This window comes from Papaver somniferum, chromosome 11, assembly GCF_003573695.1.
Source record: "Papaver somniferum cultivar HN1 chromosome 11, ASM357369v1, whole genome shotgun sequence".
Classification (NCBI taxonomy): Eukaryota; Viridiplantae; Streptophyta; class Magnoliopsida; order Ranunculales; family Papaveraceae; genus Papaver; species Papaver somniferum.
Window position 1 is genome coordinate 29,119,671 of NC_039368.1, and position 21,628 is coordinate 29,141,298.

The window sequence follows — 21,628 nt, forward strand, 5'->3', positions numbered from 1 at the left end:
ATTGGTTTAGTGCAGTAAAAATTCAAATATTAGAAATTCTCATTAACCATATAGTTATATTCCATTCAGCCAACCAGTATCGAAGGAGGAGTATTACATCCATATCCCTTTGACTTGACCACCTCGAACTTCTTCTTTGCACCTTAGGAGTTGACCATCACTACCATGGAAAACACCACCTTCCACCACCTCGCATCCTCACCACTCCGACTATTACGGTGCTGCAAGTGACGCATAATGATGACGCGTTACAGAGTTGCAGGCCAAGTCAGTATAGCCGTAATGGCGCATCACAGAGCCATAATAGCGGTATACGGTATAGACTGTCAAGTGCCAAGAATGGCATAACCTCGCAGGGTCAATGAAGTGCAAGTGCATCACTTCATTGTAAAGACATTTGGCTAAGGAATGAAGATATTGACCGACACAATGGAGCTTCATTGAGGAAAGGAAAGACATGGACAAAGTGGCAAGATGCGACATGCGATGTTGGCATTAAGGCATATCCATGGAATTGAGTTGGCCCAAACTCAAGGATGATGCAAGAGTGAAGAATAGGCCAAGAGTTGGTCTATGGAATTAGTTCAAGGCTGTCCAAAGCTTGAATAATGCAAACAAGCTAGTAATGCAAGAGTGTCATTGCTATTGTCAAGCATATTGGCTAAGTGAAGCAAGTGACAGTTAGGAATTGGTTATTGGCTTTGCAAGCATGCCAAATGTGTGAGACAAGATAAGTCAGTTATACAAGAAGTTTATAACCATTCATAACCACCAAGAACAAGTGTGGCATCAGTTGGCGTGACAACACAAAAGATGGCAGTTGGAAGTGGCGGTTGTGGAAACTACTTGGACACTTGGCTGTCCAAGGCTTGTGCAGCGGTTGCACAGAAGTTTTGGCCTGATCCTAGTTAGTATAAATAGCTTAGGAATCAATAATGTTGGGTTGTTCGATTGAGAGAAGAACCACTAATGTAGAGTGTTTTAGGCATTCACCAAGAGGGTGAATGGCCTGTTTGGTCCTTGTGATGGACTGTTTTGTATAATCTTCCTTAATGCAATGAAATGGGTTTACTGTGTTAGTTCTTTGTGTTCATTATGTTGCTGATCTTGTGTGAAAAGTGTTGAAGTGCATGGAAGAACCTCTTATGCTTATGGGGGCATGAAGAGTTAGAGAGAAAGAGTAAAGACTTGCGTTGTGCAAAGCCTTATGCATACTTTGGTGCAAGTATGAAAAGCTGAGTACTTGTGGGTGATGTTGACTCACTAAACCACAGAGTATTGCCAGTCATGTCCCATGAAAATTTTAGGCGATTAAATGGGCGTGTGACAGCTGGTATCAGAGCGGTGTTTGGGGACACAGTTGCTGATTTTTCTCTCTTTTATTCAAGTTGGTGTCATTTGTTTGTCAAATTAATTAGTGAATTGTTTGGGTTTCACTAGTATGGAGACTAGAAGAAGTTGGTCTTGTGTGGAAAGATCAATTAAAATGAACTTTGAAGCTTGAAGTAGCAACAGGCCAAGAAAGTTCATGGCAAAGGTGCCTGAATTCAAGCCCAAAGTGTTAGACGAACATGTGAAAATCATTGAAAACCGGGTTTTAAAGTGATTGCATGACAAAACTCAAGAGTATATTGACTTCTATGGTGCAAGTCATATGTTAAAGTCCATGTTTCTCACAAGTATGTGAAGATTATGCATTTGGAATGCATTCTTTCGTAGTGTTATCAGTAGCGGTTACATTGCAAGTGGTAATAGGAATTTTTCGAAAATTCCTGAACTCAAAGATGTTGTTGGCCTTTGCAGTGGAAAAGTAGATGAAGAACCTATCTATGAGATAGATTGAAGGTGTTTTCATCATAGCCAGTTGGATGGAAGATTAATGTTACCTCTCTTGAATGCATGTACCTTGGTGGTAATGCAAAGTCTGGTTGCAAACCAGCATTTTTGTGGAAATTGTGATGCCATAAAAGAAGAATTGGATAGCCAATTCTCATCTAGCATAAAGCTTATTGAAAGGCTGAAGAAAGAAGCGCAAGTTAGGGGAAAACCGATATACCACGGCTTGCGTTTGCAAAGAGTTCTTCGTTGATGCTAGATGCACACAAGAAGTGTGCTTGCACCTGGTTTATGAGTGAGATCAAATTGCTTGGACAAGGGTGTCCAAAGACCTTCATTTGATCATAACCACAAGCGGATGTTCTTGTCAACTACAAATCAGTATTGCTACCAAGATGATTTTGGAGAAGGAGAAAGACAAGAGTTGCCAGTTGTGCATGGGCAGTAAAAATGAGTTCCAAGTTTGAAGAAGAATGCGGCATTCTTGCTTCATGGAACGTAGGTAGTAGTGCCTCATTTGCAAGAATTATGGCTTTGTTGAGATTGTCCAAAGATTTTTCCGCGAAAGTCATTGTGTAACATGACTTTGCTGAGCTCTATTGTGATGCTCAGAATCACCAAGTTAAGTCCGTTCCAATTGTGCAAAGGTGCACTAGTTTATGTCAAGATTTGGGTGCTAATTGGCATAGCATGTATGCAACAGTAGCATGCGCCAAATGAGATTTGGCATGGCCAAGATGCATGATGCGATTGGAGATGCAAGTTAGGAGAATCATAGATGCATGGAAAAAGAAGGACAAAGTAGTAGTGATGCATAAAGATGGCATCTGGCCATTATTGAAGAAATCTTCATGAAAGCTAAAGCAACTTGATAGCATCAGTTTGAAGGAGTATTCAACTAAGTATCAATTATATTATGCTTCGTCATGGGAGTTGCATAAGAACGTTGATAGTTGGAAGAGTGCATGTGGCAAAGTGAGTTGCTACATTGGGGACAATAGGTGCTGTCTCACTTCCTTTGTTGCTTAGAAGCAAAGATGAAGTCAGTATTGCAAGGCTTGTTAGGTCTTACAAGTTGCAATCAGTTGGCGCAAGTATTTGCTCAAGTTTGAGTATACTTTCAGTTAGGTCGAGTGGACCTTGGTGTTGGAATGAAGTCTCTATGTAAGGTAGTAGTGAATGAGGGTATTTGAGATGAAAGCCTTGCCTCTTTCATTCAAAGTAAAGCTAGTTCGCGTGGAAGATGCTACATAGCATATTAAGCCAAAATATGCAACAGAAGACGTTGAAAGTGAAAAGAAGCAAATATGGGAGTTGGTGGCATAGTCGAGTTTGGTGTTGGGAGTTATGTGGAAGTGTGAAGGCATTTGGCAGCGAGTGCATGGAGTAACGCAGCAAGAATGAAGATGTAAGTCCATCAAGTATATGAGTTAAGAGTAACTCATTGTTTGGAAGAACATGATGTTGTTTTTCCGTCACATTAAAGCGTAACAGTTTGAAAGAGCAAGTGATGCTTAAATTGCTGGTTTCAAAGGCGCGTGAAGAGGATGCCTGGCCCAAAGAGGCGTTGTGATGTCACGGGTATCCTAAGTCATGACTATACAAAAATCATGCATTTCAATCACGATGTTGTGACAATGCATGCAAAGAACAACAAGGTGCGGGTTCTTTGGCATACATATGATGCAAGTCCAAGAAGGTAAAGTTTGCAATATGATTTGGAAGCCAAATCTAGTGAAAGTCCTAAAGTTTGCAAAGTGAAGCAAAGGCTATAGATTGTGGAGCATACCAAGAGTGATATGGAGTCATTGAGTGCATACCTTAAGGCATGACATGTTTGGCGTAGGTGCATATGGTTGAAGAATGAGGCCAAGTCTTGTATAAGTCCTGTTACGTTGCGTGGTGCAACTAAAGTCGGAAAATGAAAGCATAAGACAATGGCAATGATCAGTGTGATCAAGTAGGAAGAATCATTTCTTGCGTACACTTAGGTTGAAATGATTCATGCGAATTTCAAGCACAAGAAGAATTTCCAAGTTGCATTTGGGTGTTGATATGCGATTGTAGTTGAAGTTGGAGAGTAGTCCAACGTGACAACAACAGTACAAGTCAGTAGGATCAATGTCAAGGTAGTAAGCTAAGTGATGGCATTTGGTACTAGGCATAAAAGTTTTGGAAAGAATGAGGGCCAAACAAGTTTGCTGAATTCTGGGAGTGGCTCAGAAGTGTACAAGGCCGGAGAACAAGTATATTGAGTATACTTGGTTGCGTTCAATGAGGACGTTGAACAGATTAGGTGGGGGAGGTCTATTACGGTGATGCAAGTGACGCATAATGATGATGCGTTACAGAGTTGCAGGCCAAGTCAGTATAGCCCTAATGGCGCATCACGAAGCCATAATAGCGGTATATGGTATAGACTGTCAAGTGACAAGAATGGCATAACCTCGCAGGTCCAGTTAAGTGCAAGTGTAGCACTTCATTGTAAATACATTTGGCTAAGGAATGAAGCTATTGACCGACAGAATGGATCTTCATTGAGGAAAGACAAGACATGGCCAAAGTGGCAAGATGCGACATGCGATGCTGGCATTAAGGCATATCCATGGAATTGAGTTGGTCCAAACTCAAGGATGATGCAATAGTGAAGAATAGGCCAAGAGTTGGTCTATGACATTAGTTCAAGGCTGGCCAAAGCTTGAATAATGCAAACAAGCTAGTAATGCAAGAGTGCCATTGCTATTGTCAAGCAGATTGGCTAAGTGAAGCAAGTGACAGTTAGGAATTGGTTATTGGCTTTGCAAGCATGCCAAATGTGTGAGACAAGATAAGTCGGTTATGGAAGAAGTTTATAACCATTCATAACCACCAAGAACAAGTGTGACATCAGTTGGCGTGGCAACACAAAAGGTGGCAGTTGGAAGTGGCGGTTATGGAAACTACTTGGACACTTGACTGTCCAAGGCTTGTGCAGCAGTTGCACAGAAGTTTTGGCCTGATCCTAGTTGGTATAAATAGCTTAGGAATCAATAATGTTGGATTGTTCGATTGAGAGAAGAACCACTAATGTAGAGAGTGTTTTAGGCATTCACCAAGAGGGTGAATGGCATGTTTGGTCCTTGTGATGGATTGTTTTGTATAATCTTCCTTAATGCAATGAAATGGGTTTATTGTGTTAGTTCTTTGTGTACATTATGTTGCTGATCTTGTGTGAGAAGTGTTGAAGTGCATGGAAAAACCTCTTATGCTTATGGGGGCATGAAGAGTTAGAGAGAAAGAATAAAGACTTCTGTTGTGCAAAGCCTTATGCATACTTTGGTGCAAGTATGCAAGGCTGAATACTTGTGGGTGATGTTGAGTCATTGAACCACATAGTATTATCGGTCATGTCCCATGAAAATTTTAGGCGATTAAATGGGCATGTGACACCGACAATGGTGTGGACTGTCAAGTAATCAGTTATCATGAGACCAATTAACACCCGCTATCACCTTTTCAACACCTTTTCGACCTCGGACCTTATGAATTAAACTAACACAATACCATTACAGCCACCACGACACCATGGAAAAACCATGACCATATTTATGTAGTACTCATAACTCCCATGAAACAGATAATAACAATCACAATAGATCTTAGAATTAAACTAGTTATACACCACCAGGAAAAAAAAGTCCATGAAAAATCTATTATGAGTACTGCAAGACTATTAAGCTATCCATGTCGCTTGGATTTGGTCCAAATTGAGGACCTCTTCAATCGAGCAACCGAAACTGGTTATGGAGATTTTAGAACGGAAAATGAGTCATTTGTCCAAATATTTTTAAAACATGATTCAAATGGACAAGTAAAAATTAGTTTGGATGAAATGGACACAAAAAAAATAGCAAGGATGAAACTGGATTCATCCTGACTTAAACTTAAAAAATAGCAAGGATGAAACTGGATGCCTCCTGATGTAAATTAAAAATAAGAAAAAATATTTGAAAATGGGCAGGATGAAAGTGTTTACATCCTGACTATTTTTACATTTTTGCCCATTTAAACAGTATCAAAATCTAAATGTCTTTTTTATCCAGAAATTGTTGATTTTGATCTTTTTAACCAATTTTATGATTTTAGAAAGATGATGAGGAGCAAAGAAGACACTGAAAGTAACAACTACATTTTAGTTAACTTGTAATTAGTTTTCATGTCAGCTTCTACTTAAAGTAAACCAACACCCCAATCGATGCTTATATTCAAGGACCCTAAAAGACAACTGGTTATACCTATCGGCCGGTATTGTTATTTTTATTCACAACCAACGATAAATGCAGTAACTAAACCAACAGACATAATATAATGAGATTCCAGGTTTCCAACAAATGATAAAAAATAAAAAGTTTCTAGTTAACAAGAAATACCAATAAGAATGCATAACTATAGAAACGAACACTTAATAATATATAGTTAATTACATGTACGAGCTAGTAAACGAAAAAGCATGTATAAATAATTACTAGTTTATACTTTACACCAGTACTACTGCATCAAGGGTTGACTAAAATCCACCAAATGTTGGTTGAACTTCCATCAATGGGGTTAAGGGCAAAACCCCGTTCATACTCTCCATCACTCGAGAGACAAATACATCATCAAGAGGTTCAAATATTGATGATGAAGAATCAGATGATGTGCTCATCCAACTAGGGTAATCAAACCCAAGAACCTCTTCTGTAAAATCACCATATTGTTGTTGTTGCTGATGATTAATATTATCATTAGTATTAGTCCTTGCTAAATTGACTTTCATGTTTTCAGATCGATGATTGTCATGTGGAACAGTTTGAAAGTTATCGATTTCATTAGAATCCGTGAATCTTGACCTATCAAAAGATCTGGATGATATATCAGAATCGCGGCCCGTGAGCTCTTGAACCAAAGATCTGAACTCAGAAACACTTGTTTTCACCTTCATAGGGTTTGATATATAAACAACTTTGACTGGTTTAGATATTTTCTTAGGAATAGAGTACTTATTTGTTGTACTACTGTTAGTACCCTTCCTCACACTTGGTCTATTTTCCATGAAGAAGTAATCGAGAGAATATGAGCGGATATATTGATGAAGAAGAGGAAGTGGAAAGTTGATGATGATTATAAAATAATTGAAGCTAGCTTGGGCTCTGACCGGCAACAAAGTGATTTGATCAATTATTCTAAATTGAAAGGATAACAAGGTGTTATTATATAATATAGGAGTACGGAAACGGTTCTAGAAGGAGAAAACTAAGTTTTATGTAGTTACTTGGAAGAAGATAATACAAGGAAATTTTTGAGAGAAATGAAGAGAAAAGGGGAAGAGATATTAATGATTTTTATTGGACGGAAAATAGAAACTTCTATTTATCTTTGAACGTTAAATAGATATAAATGGGTCCCTTTGTATGCGTGGCGGCTTAAAATGAGTTTTGAGGGATATGCTGACGTTGCACCTTTTTGAGTGATGATGTCATATATCATAGAGGCGGCTAAAAGCCTAAAGAATTATATGTGGTGATGACTGATCATGTGTTTAGCTAAGTAAAGTTGCAACTTGGAAGCTATCAAAACGGACTCCTTATCATAACTAATTCTTGTCCACGGTCCACCAGAGTGGTAAGTGTAAAGTCCGTGTGAACCTATATCGGATGGTTGTTGCACATTGGGGCCGACCGAGACAAATGAACTAAGCAAACATTACGTCATCCGGGCCCTGCTTGGAGCCTGCTATTTGATCTCCAGTCCAGGGCCTCAGTTAGTCACAAGTCATTGTCCCTGTACTCAAATATTTTGAGGGCGTAAAGCAATAGAATGTCAGTTTAGCAAGAGTTTTTAGGTTGGTAAAAAAATAATATTTTGATGACTAAAAATGTGTTGATGCCTGAAAATGCAACAATCATCAATTTCCTAACTTTATTTTTAACATTTTTTTTTGTTTTTTGATCAGATATGCGTGCAAGTGCAGAATTAGTTAGATCTCCAAATGTTATGTATTGACTAGTAACCCAACCGATTGATTACATTTCTCAATCTTCTCTTCTACGATTTTAGGTCAAGGCAATTTTAGGACGAAAAGTCATGCGATGCTGACTTAGTCAATCTCAATCTTCTCTTCGATCTCCTGGTCAATTTCTAGAAATCCCTCTGCAATTTATTTAGATTATCATGTTCTCAGCTTGTTTTTAAGTCGATTGATTATCTTATTTTTTATTGTTTGTTACTTATTTTTGCAAATCGAAGTTTCATTGTTATGACCTAACTCTAGAAACTTTCTGAACCTTTAAATCTTTGCTTCTGTTTCTCAATCTGTTATGATTTCAAAAACCTATTAGTTTTGGGTCTTTACTTTAAATTTATCTTATCCCTGATTTGGTTTTAGTTTAAAGTTTATTCTCTTTATTTCAAATTTAGGTCATGAGCTAATGGAGGAGCAAACATAGAGATTCAGAGATATCATCATGAAATTTTCTAATAAACAGTTGCTTGAGATGACAACTCTTCTTCTGATTTTGGGTATGGTTCAATGATACTTCTCAATTGGTGTTATATCTTTATACTTTAGTTTCTGAATCTGAAAAGGATAAAACTGAAATTATTAATCAGTTAAAGTTGTTCCTGGGGTGTTTGAGATCCTACCTTGAGTAGGGATTTGATTATGCTATATTTTTACAAAAATTCTTATTCTCTGTCAAGTAATTCTTGGAAATGAATTTAGTTGATGATGTTTTTATTATCATTATGATTATATTTGTCTGAAGGTTTATTATAGGTAATAGGCTTTAATCTCCTAGTGGTTGCTTGTAGGAATTAATGTTCTGCTCCTTTGTATTAAAAGTAGAGTTCAACATTATTAAATTATTAATTTTGAGATTTTTTAATATAAAGATGATTTGAAGTAATTAAGGGATCACTAATCTTTGATGACGGGTGGCTAATTCAGAATTTGAGCAACATTTGGCATAATTTTTCTTTTCTATTCTCTAGTCTATTCATCTTATATGATGGAGAATTTGTTTATCAGCCTGTTCAATTTCTTGCTCTTAATTATCATTCTTGGAATAATGTGTTGTCAAAATCTTAACTGCAGGCATGCAAATTTATTAGATTTCCAAGGATTTGCTTCTGCAAATTCCTTTGTCTCTCCCTTTATATTCACCCATTTCCAGCTTCATATTCATTCATCTTTATTTGTAGTCTTTTTTTCATACTATCTGCTTCTCTCTTGTAAGTTTATCAATGGTTATTTCTGCTGCTCAAGTTAGAGTCTTGGACTTAGATGAAGATGTGGAAGAATTTTCCTTTAGGTTTGCTGCTCTACTTTGTGATGGTACTCGTAATTATCATAAGACTTCTGTCAAGCACCATCTTATATAGAATCTGGATTATCGATTCTCCAGACTTTAATCTTGCTAAGCCATATATGCAAGGTATGGGTATCCAAATTTTGTTTGTTGTCATGTTTAAGTAAAGTCTGGATAGGGATTTAGCTTTTCTAGCTAGACCCACTCTACTGTTTGGTCAACTCTTTGTAGTGCAACCTTTAGGTGACCTTGAGTCCATTTTTGATTTGGTTTGGGATAAAACTATAATGTCACTCCAAATTCTCATTCATTCTGACCTGGTTAACTAAGGGAGAGCTAGAGAAATCTTAGATCAGATAAGAACTTTTGTATCTGTGGATACTCCTGCTGGGAATCTTTATGAAGCTAAGTTGATGGTACATTTAAAATCTCCTTTGACAAGAAAAGTTGTCATCAATACCAGTAGAAGAACATATTATATGACTGCTTTTTACCCAAAGTTTCCTTTTCGCGCTTGCAAGAGGTGCTTTGTACTTTACCATGATGAGGTTAGGTGCAGGGAGATTCAGATGATAATTTATGTCAGGTATTTGGCGGCTCCAACACCTAGGGATACACTTGTTGTTGTTACAAATGTGATGCAAAATTTTGAAGTTGGTGAGAGTTCAAATTCTGTGAAGGACAATGTTGTTGCTGCTGCTACTGCTATGTCAGATGATCACTTGAAGCCGTTTGCAACCCTTTGTAACTTTCAGAAATAATGGTTCTTCTATTTCTGCTCCTGTTTTCTCATCTGTTAATCCTAGGGTTTCTGCTCTGACAATTCGGGGGCCTGTCACTACTCAATCCTCTTCAGTTGTACAATCTCAATCACTTTTGAACTCTGCTGGTTTTTCGTCTCCTTTTGAAAATGTTTCTTTTGATGTAGATGGACTTATACATGACAGAAAATGGAAAAGAGTTAGGACAGTGTTTGAATCTGTTTATCTTGGTTCTAGTTCAGTATCATCCTCTTATGCAATGATGCCAACTCCCCGTTGGCCTCCAATTACTTCAGTGCCTGCTTTTTCTCCACCTGCTGATGTTGCTTTCAATGCGCGCAGTTTAGGTCTTACTACTAGTTAGGGTAATTCTGATTATAATATGTATTGGTCCACTTCTTGTAATGCTTATGCTCAATATGTTTTTACTTCTTCTGGTTTCATTTTCAACTCCTCCTCAGAAATGAACTACTCCTCAGAAGTTTTTTTACACTCAAGTCAGGATAATGGGTTTGCTTCCATACTGAACAGAATAAAGAATTCAAGGAAGAGTTAGTTCTTGAACCTGTACCTTTAGCCTCGCTTCCTCCTGAACCTGTTGTTACTGATGAAGAGTTTGAAAAATAAACAGATCTCATGATGATGAACTCTAACTCTATGGATGCTAAACCTCCTGCAGCTCATGACCATGTAAGTGAAATTAATTCTTTCCATTTTTAATTTCTTTATTTTGTTGCATTTTTGATCTCCTGATTTTTAAGTCTTTACAACCTTTAGTTCCCCCTGCCTGTTTTTCTTTTAGTTTCTTTCATTGGTTCTTTGCCTTGGTCTTCTGGTGCTACTTGATTTGTTTTCTTAAAATGAAGTACTTGTGTTAGAATATCAATGGGTGTTGTTCTGATAATAAATGGAGGCACTTGTCTAATTTGATTAGGAAAAACAAAATAGATTGTGTTTGCTTATTAGAAACTATGGTTGATGAAGATGTTTTAAAAAAATATACACATAACTTGCCTTTTGACTCTTGGGCTATTATTCCTGCAAATGGTAACTCTGGAGGTCTTGCTTTTGGTTATTATGAAAAGTCGACTAATGAAGTGCTTGGTTGTTCGCTTAACATGATTTATATTTTATGTGATATTAGGCCTGCAGTTAAAAATTGTGTAGTGTCTTTCATTTATGGCTCATTAAATCTGGCTGGTATGAAAAATAATGGAATTTTCTTAAAAGTATGAATGATAATAACAACAACCCTTGGTTATTGGTAGGAGATTTCAATTTTATCTTGCATAGCTCTGAAAAATAGGGTGGGAATCCTGATAAATCTCTCCCCACCCCTCTTTTTGTTAGAGAAAACCTGTTAAAGATGAATATGAATGAAGTTGTTTCTTATGGTAATCCTTTCACATGGTGCAATAGGAGATTCAAAACCCCTTTAAAACTGATCTTTAAAAAGTTGGATAGGGCATTTATGAATGAAAAATGGGTGTCTGCTCTTCCTCACACTAGAGTCACCAATTTAGGAAGAATCTACTCCGATCATAGTCCTATCTTGGTTAAGTGCTTTCATTAGGAAATGAATATCAACATTCCTTATAAAAAATTTAAGTGTTGGCAGCTTAATCCAGAGTTCAAAGGAATAAGTCTTGGTCAATTGGTGTGAAAGGTTCTCCTGGTTTTATTGTGGTCAATAAACTCAAAAATGTGAAGCAAGAGTTAATTAAATGGAACATTAACTCTTTTGGACACATTAAAAATACTATTGGAAGATTGAATGCTGAAATTTAGAAACTTCAAGGTTTACCTTATTCTCCTCAGATAGGTGAATATATCTTGAACTATTCTAAGCAATTGGACTACTGGTATGAAATTGAACACTGTTTTTATAAACAAAAATCTAGAATAAATTAGTTCACTCAATATGATATAAATACACATTTATTTCATAATACTGTTAAGCTCGGAAACATGTACAATACAATTCACACCGTTAAAGATGATCAAGGAAACTGGTTAGAAAATCGAGAACAGGTTGATGATGTGCTTTCGAAACATTTTAAGAAGATTTTTACTTCTTCTAATCCTGGAAATAGTGATATTGAAGAGGCTTTAAGGTATGTCAAACCAATTATTTCTGATGAAATTAAATATACCTTAATTTCCATTCCTTCGATTAATGAAATCAAGGATATTGTTTGTAATACGTCCCCTTGGAGTTCTCCAGGCCCGGATGGTTTCCAGACTGGATTTTTTAAGGACAATTGGGATATTGTCATGCTGAAGTAGTTTCTCATGTGCAGAGCTTTTTCAGGAATAAGTTTGTCCTTAAACAATCTAATTTCACCTTTATTACCTTAATACCCAATATAAATCCTACTTCACCTCATGATTTCAGACCGATTAGTCTGTCAAATTCGATATATAAAATTATTTCAAAAATCTTAACTAATCGTTTAAAAGTCATTTTGGATTCTTTAATTTCTCCTTTTCAATCTTCTTTTTTTGCAAACCGGCAGATACATGATAATATAGTTATCACTCATGAAATTCTTCATGCTTTTAAGAAGAAAAAAAAACTCTAAAAATGGTCATCTAGATATCAAGTTGGATCTTTCAAAGGCTTTTGATAGGTTAGAATGGCCTTTCATTCTAGCTGTCTTTAAGAAGTTGGGCTTCTCAGAAGTTTGGTGCCAACTGATCCTTCAGTGTATTACTACAGTCTCTTATTCTGTCTTGGTTAATGGCTCGCCGGGTGAGACCTTTTTTCCTTCCAGGGGTATTAGACAAGGTGATTGTCTGTCACCATACATTTTTATTCTTTGCATGGAAGTCCTTTCTAAGTTGCTTTTAAAAGCTGAGGAAGACAAGCTGATTCAGGGTTTTAAGTTTATGAAGAACAGTCCTTCTATAACACATATATTTTTTGCTGATGATTGTATGTTGTCTTCAAAAGCTTCGATTACTTATGAAGGAATCTGTTAAAGGTGATTAATGTCTTTGCAAAAGCGTCTGATCAAGCTATCAAATTTGATAAGTCAGATTTCATAACCAGTGGTAAGATGCATCATAGGCATATAAAATTGTTATCTAGAACTCTGAAAATGAAATTTCTTAGTAGTTCTGAAAAATATCTTGGCACTCCTTTATTCATAGGAAAAGATAAAACCAAATCTTTTGACTTTCTTATTGAGAATTTTTATTCTAGATTAAGTTCTTCAAAAAAGTCTAATTTAAATGTTGTTGGTAGAAATGTGGTCACAAAACATGTCCTTTATAGTTTAGCGGTTTATCATATGGCTTGCTTTCCATTGCCGAAAACTGTTACTTTTAAAATTGATTTCATTCAAAGAACCTTCTGGTGGTCCAAAAAGAATACTAAACATGCTGCTTACATTCGGTCTTGGGTTGATATAGGTTAATCCAAATTGAGTAATGGGTTAGGTATCAGGATCACTTTTGCTACTAATATAATCTTCATCTGTAAACTTGGTTGGAGAGTTTTTAATAATTTGAATATCCTTCGAACAATTTTATTAAAAGATAGATATTTCCCTAATCAGAATTTACTTGAAATTGATAAAGCTGCTGACACTTCTTCGTGGATCTGGAAAGGTATAGTAAACAGTTTACACTTCATTAGAGTTAATTCAGTGGTAAAAGTTAACAATGGGGAGACCACAAGAATCTGGAGTTATTCTTGGATTCCAGGGGATATTTCACCTCCTGTCTCATCTCATCCTAATCATGGTAGCTATATTTTTGTTAAATAACTTATTGATATTCAAAGTAGAAGTTGCAATGTTAATCTGTTATCGTCTTTATTCTCGCAAGAGGAAGTTGTCAGAATTAGGTCTATTAGATTAAATCTCAATAATAATGATAAGTTAATGTGGGCTAATATGAGAAATGATAAGTTTACGATTAAATCAGCTTATAAAGTCTATATGAATGATTTTAGTTCTTCTGAAGACTCGGCTATTTGGAGAAAAGTCTGGGATGTTGATTGTCTGCTGAAAATTAAGTACTTTTTATGGAAAATTTTTACTCATATGATTCTTGTTAACTCCTTGCTTCAGTTTTGTAACCCATATGTGGATACTACTTGCCCTTTTGTCATAGTAGTGAAAAACGGTCATGCATCTATTTGTGAATTGTTCTGTTGCTTCCCATATTTGGTTTTGTCTCTCTCTTCAACATTTGGTTCTTACATATTTAGATGGGTTGGATGATATTTTTCTATATTGGCATGATGCAGATCTTGGTATTTTCCTTTTAAAGTCTCTTGGCCTAGTATAAATGCTATTGTTATGTGGTCTATCTAGAAGTTAAGGTGTAATGTTCTCTTTAGAAACGCTCTGATTGATCTATACAAGATCATTATGGAAACCAAGACAATAATTAACTCTTATATTTCTCATAAGTTATGCTATGTTGGCTTCTCCAGGGATTTGAAAGTCCCTATTGATGAAGTTGATCATGTTATCTTTATATATGGTTCTTATAAACATTTTAAAATAGGTTTGCGTCTTATTTGGTGTGATACCAGCAGGAAATATAAGAGGTTCGCGCTCAGACTTTGGCTTCATGCAAGATGCAGTGGGTGCTGAAGTTGCTGCTCTTATTTTGGCTTTCTCTTGGGCAGAAGAGATGAATCTTGTCAAAATGGTCTTCATAAGTGATTGTCTCCAACTGGTTGATTTTGTAAACGGAGGCAGTTCAAACATTGATTGGAGAAGTAGTGATCTTCTTGATCAGTGTCGGAATTTATTTTCTTGCTCAGTGTCTTCTAAAGTTATGTATATTATTCGTGTGAAAAACAATCTAGCAGACCGGCTTGCACATCGGGCTAGAAAACTTAGTATTACGGGTCTTTGGGTCTCCTTTCCTACTTTTCTCAGCTCTCTTGTTAGGAAGGAAAACTTGAATGATGTTTGTAACTCTTTTCTTTAATACCATGGTGTTTTTCTTAGCAAAACAAAAACAAAAAATATTTCCTAAGTAAGTAAATTTTTAAGTTTTTTTTCCTCTGGCGGTTGGCTAATCAATTTTGTGTCTTACAAGTAAGAAAACATATATATATATAAAACTGAATTATGCCTATAAAAATCATGTCAGAACATTCATAGTTGCCAAATAGTGTCACATATTTCCCATAAAAATTAAGTAAAAAGTATATAATCGAACACTTACAATAATTAAGAAGGGAGGGGGAAATTTACGAGGGAGAACATGCATCGATGTGCTAGTCTCTTGGATTCAAGCATAATGTATAAATATAAAAGAGGCAATGAAAGGGCATTGCGACCTTATAAATTTATTACTTCCACTTGCATATACAATTCTCTTTTACACAAGAATCAAAACTATACCAAGAATCTCGTATGCCTGATATAAAGGATTTGCTCAAGAGAGCTTCTTTATGGCCTAAGATCGTAATTTTTTATGGTTGTCTTGCTTCTTCTTATTCTTCGTCTTCCTTTTAAAGAATAAATATTTCCTCTTATGGTAGTACTTCTCATCTTATTTCATGGATGTGTAATTATCAACATCCATTTGAATACAGGCCTCACTAGAAGAGATCTTGCTTGGATCCTCAATAGTTCTTACGAATATGAGTTTCTGTTTACAAGACATATATATAGCACCACATGCAATATTTTGGAAGAGTTCCAAAAATAATGTGATAATTAGAAAAGGAAGGATGACTAACAGTGAGGAGTTTGAGAACCAAAGAAATCCCTAAGAGGATCACGAACTAGAACTCAAACTAGAATGGTGAAACATCAATTTAACCTCCTTTTAGGTTTGTACAAGGGGAAATCTTTTCAATACTATTACTTGAAAAATAGTGAGATACAAAGATAATGATTGATTGAGATAAGTCATGATCATCAACAATTTGTTTCTCAGATATACCAACACTTACACTTTTGTCAAGTATTTCAGCGTTTTTAAGTGATATGAAGGCAATATCTTTTCCAACTTTAATTTGTTATTCATGATCAAATATTTTTCCAACAAGAGTAATTCTGGTAAGAGTTGTAAGATCGTTTCCTTCAGTGGTGGCATATTTCTTAGACTCGTATCGAGCTGGAAAATATCTCGGAATTTTCATCACAATATCCCTCTCGGAAATAGTCCTACCTAACGCGTGAGTGGCATTCACTGTCTCGTATAATTTGTAATTAAATTCCTCAAAAAATTCTTCATCAGCCATACGATGGTTTTCCCGGTTAGAAGTTAGGTTTGAAGCCTTGCTTCGTTCTCTTTGGTATTCCATTCAAATACAGTTTTAAAGTTATCCCAAGCTTGCTTCAACGTAGTGCGCATATACACATGATGTCGAAGATCTTGGCTCATGGCATGGATGATAGCATTCAATCCATCATAATTATGCTTAGCATCACTGATTTCGTTATCACTATATGTAGTTATGTCTTTCGCAACAGTTCTTTCGCCTTCAGAAATTTTTGGCGTATTATACCCCTGTAACAAGTACCCATGTATGAAAGTCGCGATCTTGTAATAAGGAGCGCATAACTATAAGTAAATTGTGCCATCTAAGGTTAGTGGTATGTTAATATAGATTGAACTCTTGTCCATGGATTCAAATCGCCACAAACACAACCTTGTTGGGTATAAAGATTTCCTACTTTGACACCAATTGAAAATGAGAGGGTACCAAGTACACCACCAAATTTTCGTTCCACAACATTTATGGACAAAACCTAATACAATTGCAAATAGACAACCTTAAAGATCCTTGATTGTTAGAGCACTACTCGGTTGAACCCGCCAAGCGTTGGTATATCAAGGTTGGTTGTCATATTTCAATATCAAAACTCATAAGTTGCTTGATTTGATTACTATAGTCAACTTAGCTAGGTTACACTAGGAAGTCTAGATATGTTAAAACATACAATTATTACTCTGAAGACCTAAAGAATCCGAAGACGTGTTAATATCAACGAAGACATCATCCTTCCACTTGAGGTTAGTAAGGCTTGACTTGTTTCCATTTGTATATTATTTCTTTCAAGTTGTTTCTTATTGAAAACATAACATGCGAAGTTATATACATGAAACTTTATTATTAGAGACTTGATCATCTTATTCAATATTCAGAAGTATAATGCTTATCTTTTGAACTTTGTAATTGCGACATCAACATAATCATTGCAAATCGTTACTGACATAAATTTATTGATATTAAGTTTGTTTCTGCTCCAAAAGATGTAAATATCTTAGCGCACTGTTTATGTCAGTTCGCTATGCATGAAAACATTGCAGGTTGGTGGAATGTCAATTCATGCCATGATTGTATTCCTTCAAACCCCAGTCTTAATGAGATAGTCTAATAAATTCTTTTCTAAGGGCTCTCTGAAGCCCCTTTGTCCTTCAAAAAAAAAATACAAATAACAAAACGTCCCCCCATCTTCTTCTTATAATTTTATTTCTTCTTTCTGCCTCATGTTATTAATTTAGGACGTTTAGTGTTTATGCATGTGGTATTAAGCTTAAATGGAAGTAGTGGATCATCTACAACGATCAGTATATTGTATAGTAAAATACAAGAATTTGTAAAAAAAAATTGACATTTAGCTGATAATCACAAAAGGTTTTGCGCTTGGGATTCGCAATAAAGAATAGCAGATGGTTGAAAAGTTTTCTAGACGAGTTATTAAATTATTCATTTGATTAAAAAATCTTATTCTTTTGATTCAAAAGAATCGATTCAAAACTATTAGCAGAACCACGATAAATTTATTAACACACACAAAAAAAGGTCTAAATTACCGAAAGTATAATGCGAAATTGAAGAAAAGCATTGAAATAGCCTTACAAAAACACCACAATCAGTATTTACTAGCGTAGTAGTTTAAACTTCAAACATTGGGGTAAAATATAGATAATTCTTGTCCTTTTTACCGCTGAACTGCTAAATATCTAACCATCTGTTTGTATCTCCCTGTACAAAATCATTCTACCTATCAGTTGTTAGGGTTTAAAAATTCAACCAGTGACTGCCGGATAGAAAGAAAAATGGTAAGGGTTTTGGTTCTTTTGTAGACTTTTCTTATTTATTTTTTGTAACTGTAAAATCTCATGTATTTGATCTATTTACTTCTGTAGAAAAGAAGTCGTGGATCGAGTGGTGGATCCAGTCCTTCATCCGGCAGAAGTCCTCACCATAATTTGGTAAGTGGACATTTTTTTTGTTTTTTATATATAAATAGAAATAAAAATAGATAGCATTATGACATCAGTTGGGGATAAATCTTTTGGATCTGTTGATTTTGTAACCGCTTACAAAGATTTAAAATAGAAAGTTCTGATGTGATGTTGAATGTAAATCTTTTGCACCTATTACTTTTATAACCGCTTAAGAAGATTTAAAAGATAACAAAAACGAAGATTTTAAATAAAACAAGATGTTCTAATATTATATTGACGGTAGATCTTTTGGGTCTATCTTTTCTTTAACTGGCATCCTTAAAAGAAATGTGAAATCTTTTCTTTTAACTATTTGGTCTATCTTTTCTTTTAACTGGTATCTGATATTATATTGGCGGTAGTCCTATTTGGTCTATCTTTTCTTTTAGTTGGTGTCCTTAAAATAAATGTGTTTACCGCCAGCTAAAAGAAAAGATATACCAAATAGGTCTACCGCCAATATAATATCAGAACATCTTGTTTTATTTGAAATCTTCGCTTTTCTGTTCTTCTAAATCTTCTTAAGCAGTTATAAAAGCAATAGGTGCAAAAGACTTATATCCAACATCACATCAGAACTTTCTATTTTAAATCTTTGTAAGCAGTTATAAAATCGACAGATCCAAAAGATTTACCCCCAACTGATATCATAACCATATCTATTTTTATTTCTATTTATATATAAACAACCAAAAAAAAGTCCACTTACCAAATTATGGTGAGGACTCCTGCCGGATGAAGGACTGGATCCAATACTCGATCCACGACTTATTTTCTACAAAAGTAAATAAATCAAATAGATGAGATTTTACAGTTACGAAAAAAAGAAGAAAAATTTACAAAAGAACCAAAACCCTTACCATTTTTCTTTTTATTCGGCAGTCACTGGTTCAATTATTAAACCCTAACAACTGATAGGTAGAAAGATTTATACAGGGAAATATAAACAGATGGTTAGATATTTAGCAGTTCAACGGTAAAAAGAACAAGAATGATCTGGATTTTACCCCAATGTTTGAAGTTTAAACTACTAGGCTAGTAAATACTGATCGTGGCGTTTTTTTAAGGCTATTTCAATGCTTTTCTTCGATTTCGCATTATATACTTTCGGTAATTTAGACCTGTTTTTTTTTGTGTGTGTTGATAAATTTATTGTGGTTGTGCCAATAGTTTTGATTCTTTTGAATCAAAATAATTAGAATTTTTAATCAAATTAATAATTTAATAACTCGTCTAAAAAACTTTCCAACCATCTGTCATTCTCTATTGCGGAGCCCAACCGCAAAACCTTTTGTGATTATCAGATAAATGTCAATTTTTTTTACAAATTCTTGTATTTTACTATACAATATACCGATCGTTGTACAGATGATCCACTACTTCCCTTTAAACTTAATACCACATGCATGAACACTAAACGTCCTAAATTAATAAAATGGTGCAGAAAGAAGAAGTAAAATTGTAAGAAGAAGATGGGAGGATGTTTTCTTATTTTTTTCTATTTTTTTTTTGAACGAAAAAGAGGCTTCAGAGAGCCTCTAAAAAAGAATTTATTAGACTACCTCATTAAGACTGAGGTTTAAAGGAATACAATCAGGGCAGAAGTTGGCATTCCACCAACCTGCAATTTTTTCATGCATAATGAACTGACATAAAGCTGCAACTTGGAATAATCAAAAGGGACCCCTTATAATAACTAATTCTTGTCCACGGTCCACCAGAGTGGTAAGCGTAAAAGCCATCTGAATCTATATCGGATGGTTGGTTGCATAGTGGGGCCAACCGAAACAAATGAACTACAATCCTATTATAAGGCTCAAAGCATTTGGTTTTGAAGGGTTGGAAGAGCAATTTTTATGGAATGAAATAGCAATCAATAACGTCGCGTACCAAACTAGTTTTGTTAATGGCTATGTCTTCGACTAATTAGTCCTAAAAATTAGAGTAACTAAATTAAGTAATATTGGTGATTAAATAAGAATAATAATTTGGTTTATATTTAGTGTTTGAAAATCAAAATCAAAATATATTGATTTTTTTTAAATAGAACTTATTGTTAGGTTTCCTAACCGTAAATACAACGAACATATGTTTGAAATTTTAATTTGTTAAAAAAAGAAATAAATAAATTAACATACAGTTAGGTTTTATAATCGTAAACTTGGGTTCCACATGTGTTTTAATCTCGTTCCCTCATGAACCGCAAGATCTTAAGTACCGTTCATTACTGTCCTCTTAATGATGTATGGAACTTCCCAATCTGGATCCAGTTTTCCCTCTGGCTCTTTTTGGTAGTATTGCTCGCAGGACTAGTTCATCAGGCTGAAAATCTCGTAGCTTTACTGGCTTGTCGTATTCTCTTAAGAGTTTCTGATGATATTTATCATATGACGCAAGTTTTTCTCTCTATTTTCTTCCAAATCATTCAAATTCGCCATGATTAGGTTCGAAATTAAATTATACTCCTTTGCTTCGCGCTTCGTGGTCGATATCATTACTTCTATCGGAAGAACTGCCTTTGTTTAATAGGTCAGGTGAAATGGAGTCATTCTTGTTGCTTCTCGTCAAGTGGTTTGATAGGCCCATAACAATGTATATGCTCACACCAGCTCTTATGTTCTCCCTCTAGTCTTTTCTTTAGGTTGTCAGCAATGGTCTTATTGGTCGCTTCACCCTGACCAATACTATGTGGATAAAGTGAAGTAGACTTGCCTATCTATATTTTTAATGGATTGAAAAACATATCAATGTTCTCCTCTTCAATTTGCTTGTCATTGTCCGAGATAATTTTTACTGGAATGTCGAATCCGCAAATAATCTGCTAAAAAATGACGGCGAACATTCTGGGAAGGAATCAAACCAAGCCAAATCTTCTCCTTTCAAGCTCGTCGGAAAATACTTGCACAACATTGTATATTTCTGCTCCCATTATAGTAGCGAAAGAGTGTATGATTTAATATGATGCACTGCATTCCATGTTCCGTCAAATATACTAGTAAAAGTATGTATCGTGCATTTTTGCAGTAATCTTGCATACAATATCTCAAGGCTGAATGGGGATCGTTCTCTTTCATGTCCTCTGCTAACTGCACTCCGTTTTTACCGCTGTATGATCCATCCATCATGACTCGCATATTTTTAAATCATTCCAGACTGCATCATTCACGCTCTGCTCTTTAGCCTTTTTTCACTGCCTTTCCTTTTCTTTTGCTTGCTTTTTCGCAACTCACTCTTCTCTGGCTTCCCTTTGCTTATTTCGCCTTTTTTATCACATCTTTCTGTCAATTAGTTTGTGAACCCGATTCTCCAGACTTTGCTAATTGATCGTCCATGAGTTTAAGATTTTCGTGGAGCAACTCTTCATTTTTCTTTGCAATTCACGTTCTTCTGCCAAAGCCTTTTTTTCTATCCCTCTGCTTTGCGATCTTAGCTCTCAGTTCTTCGATCGTCATGTCCTATTAATTATCGCTATCATATATAATGTGCTTC

The 21,628-nt window shown here is 35.4% G+C and overlaps 1 protein-coding gene across 1 annotated transcript; it reads right to left on the bottom strand.

The window, feature by feature from the left end:
- Window positions 1-6,212: 6,212 nt before the first annotated feature.
- On the bottom strand, window positions 6,213-7,187 carry LOC113323309. The gene has a single exon (XM_026571594.1). It carries the CDS (start codon window positions 6,908-6,910, stop codon window positions 6,383-6,385), a length of 528 nt encoding a protein of 175 aa, XP_026427379.1. The 5' UTR covers window positions 6,911-7,187; the 3' UTR covers window positions 6,213-6,382.
- Window positions 7,188-21,628: the final 14,441 nt, after the last annotated feature.

Excerpts from the sequence above, each read along its gene's own strand:
- LOC113323309 (XM_026571594.1), bottom strand. The coding sequence starts at position 6,910 with ATGGAAAATAGACCAAGTGTGAGGAAGGGTACTAACAGTAGTACAACA.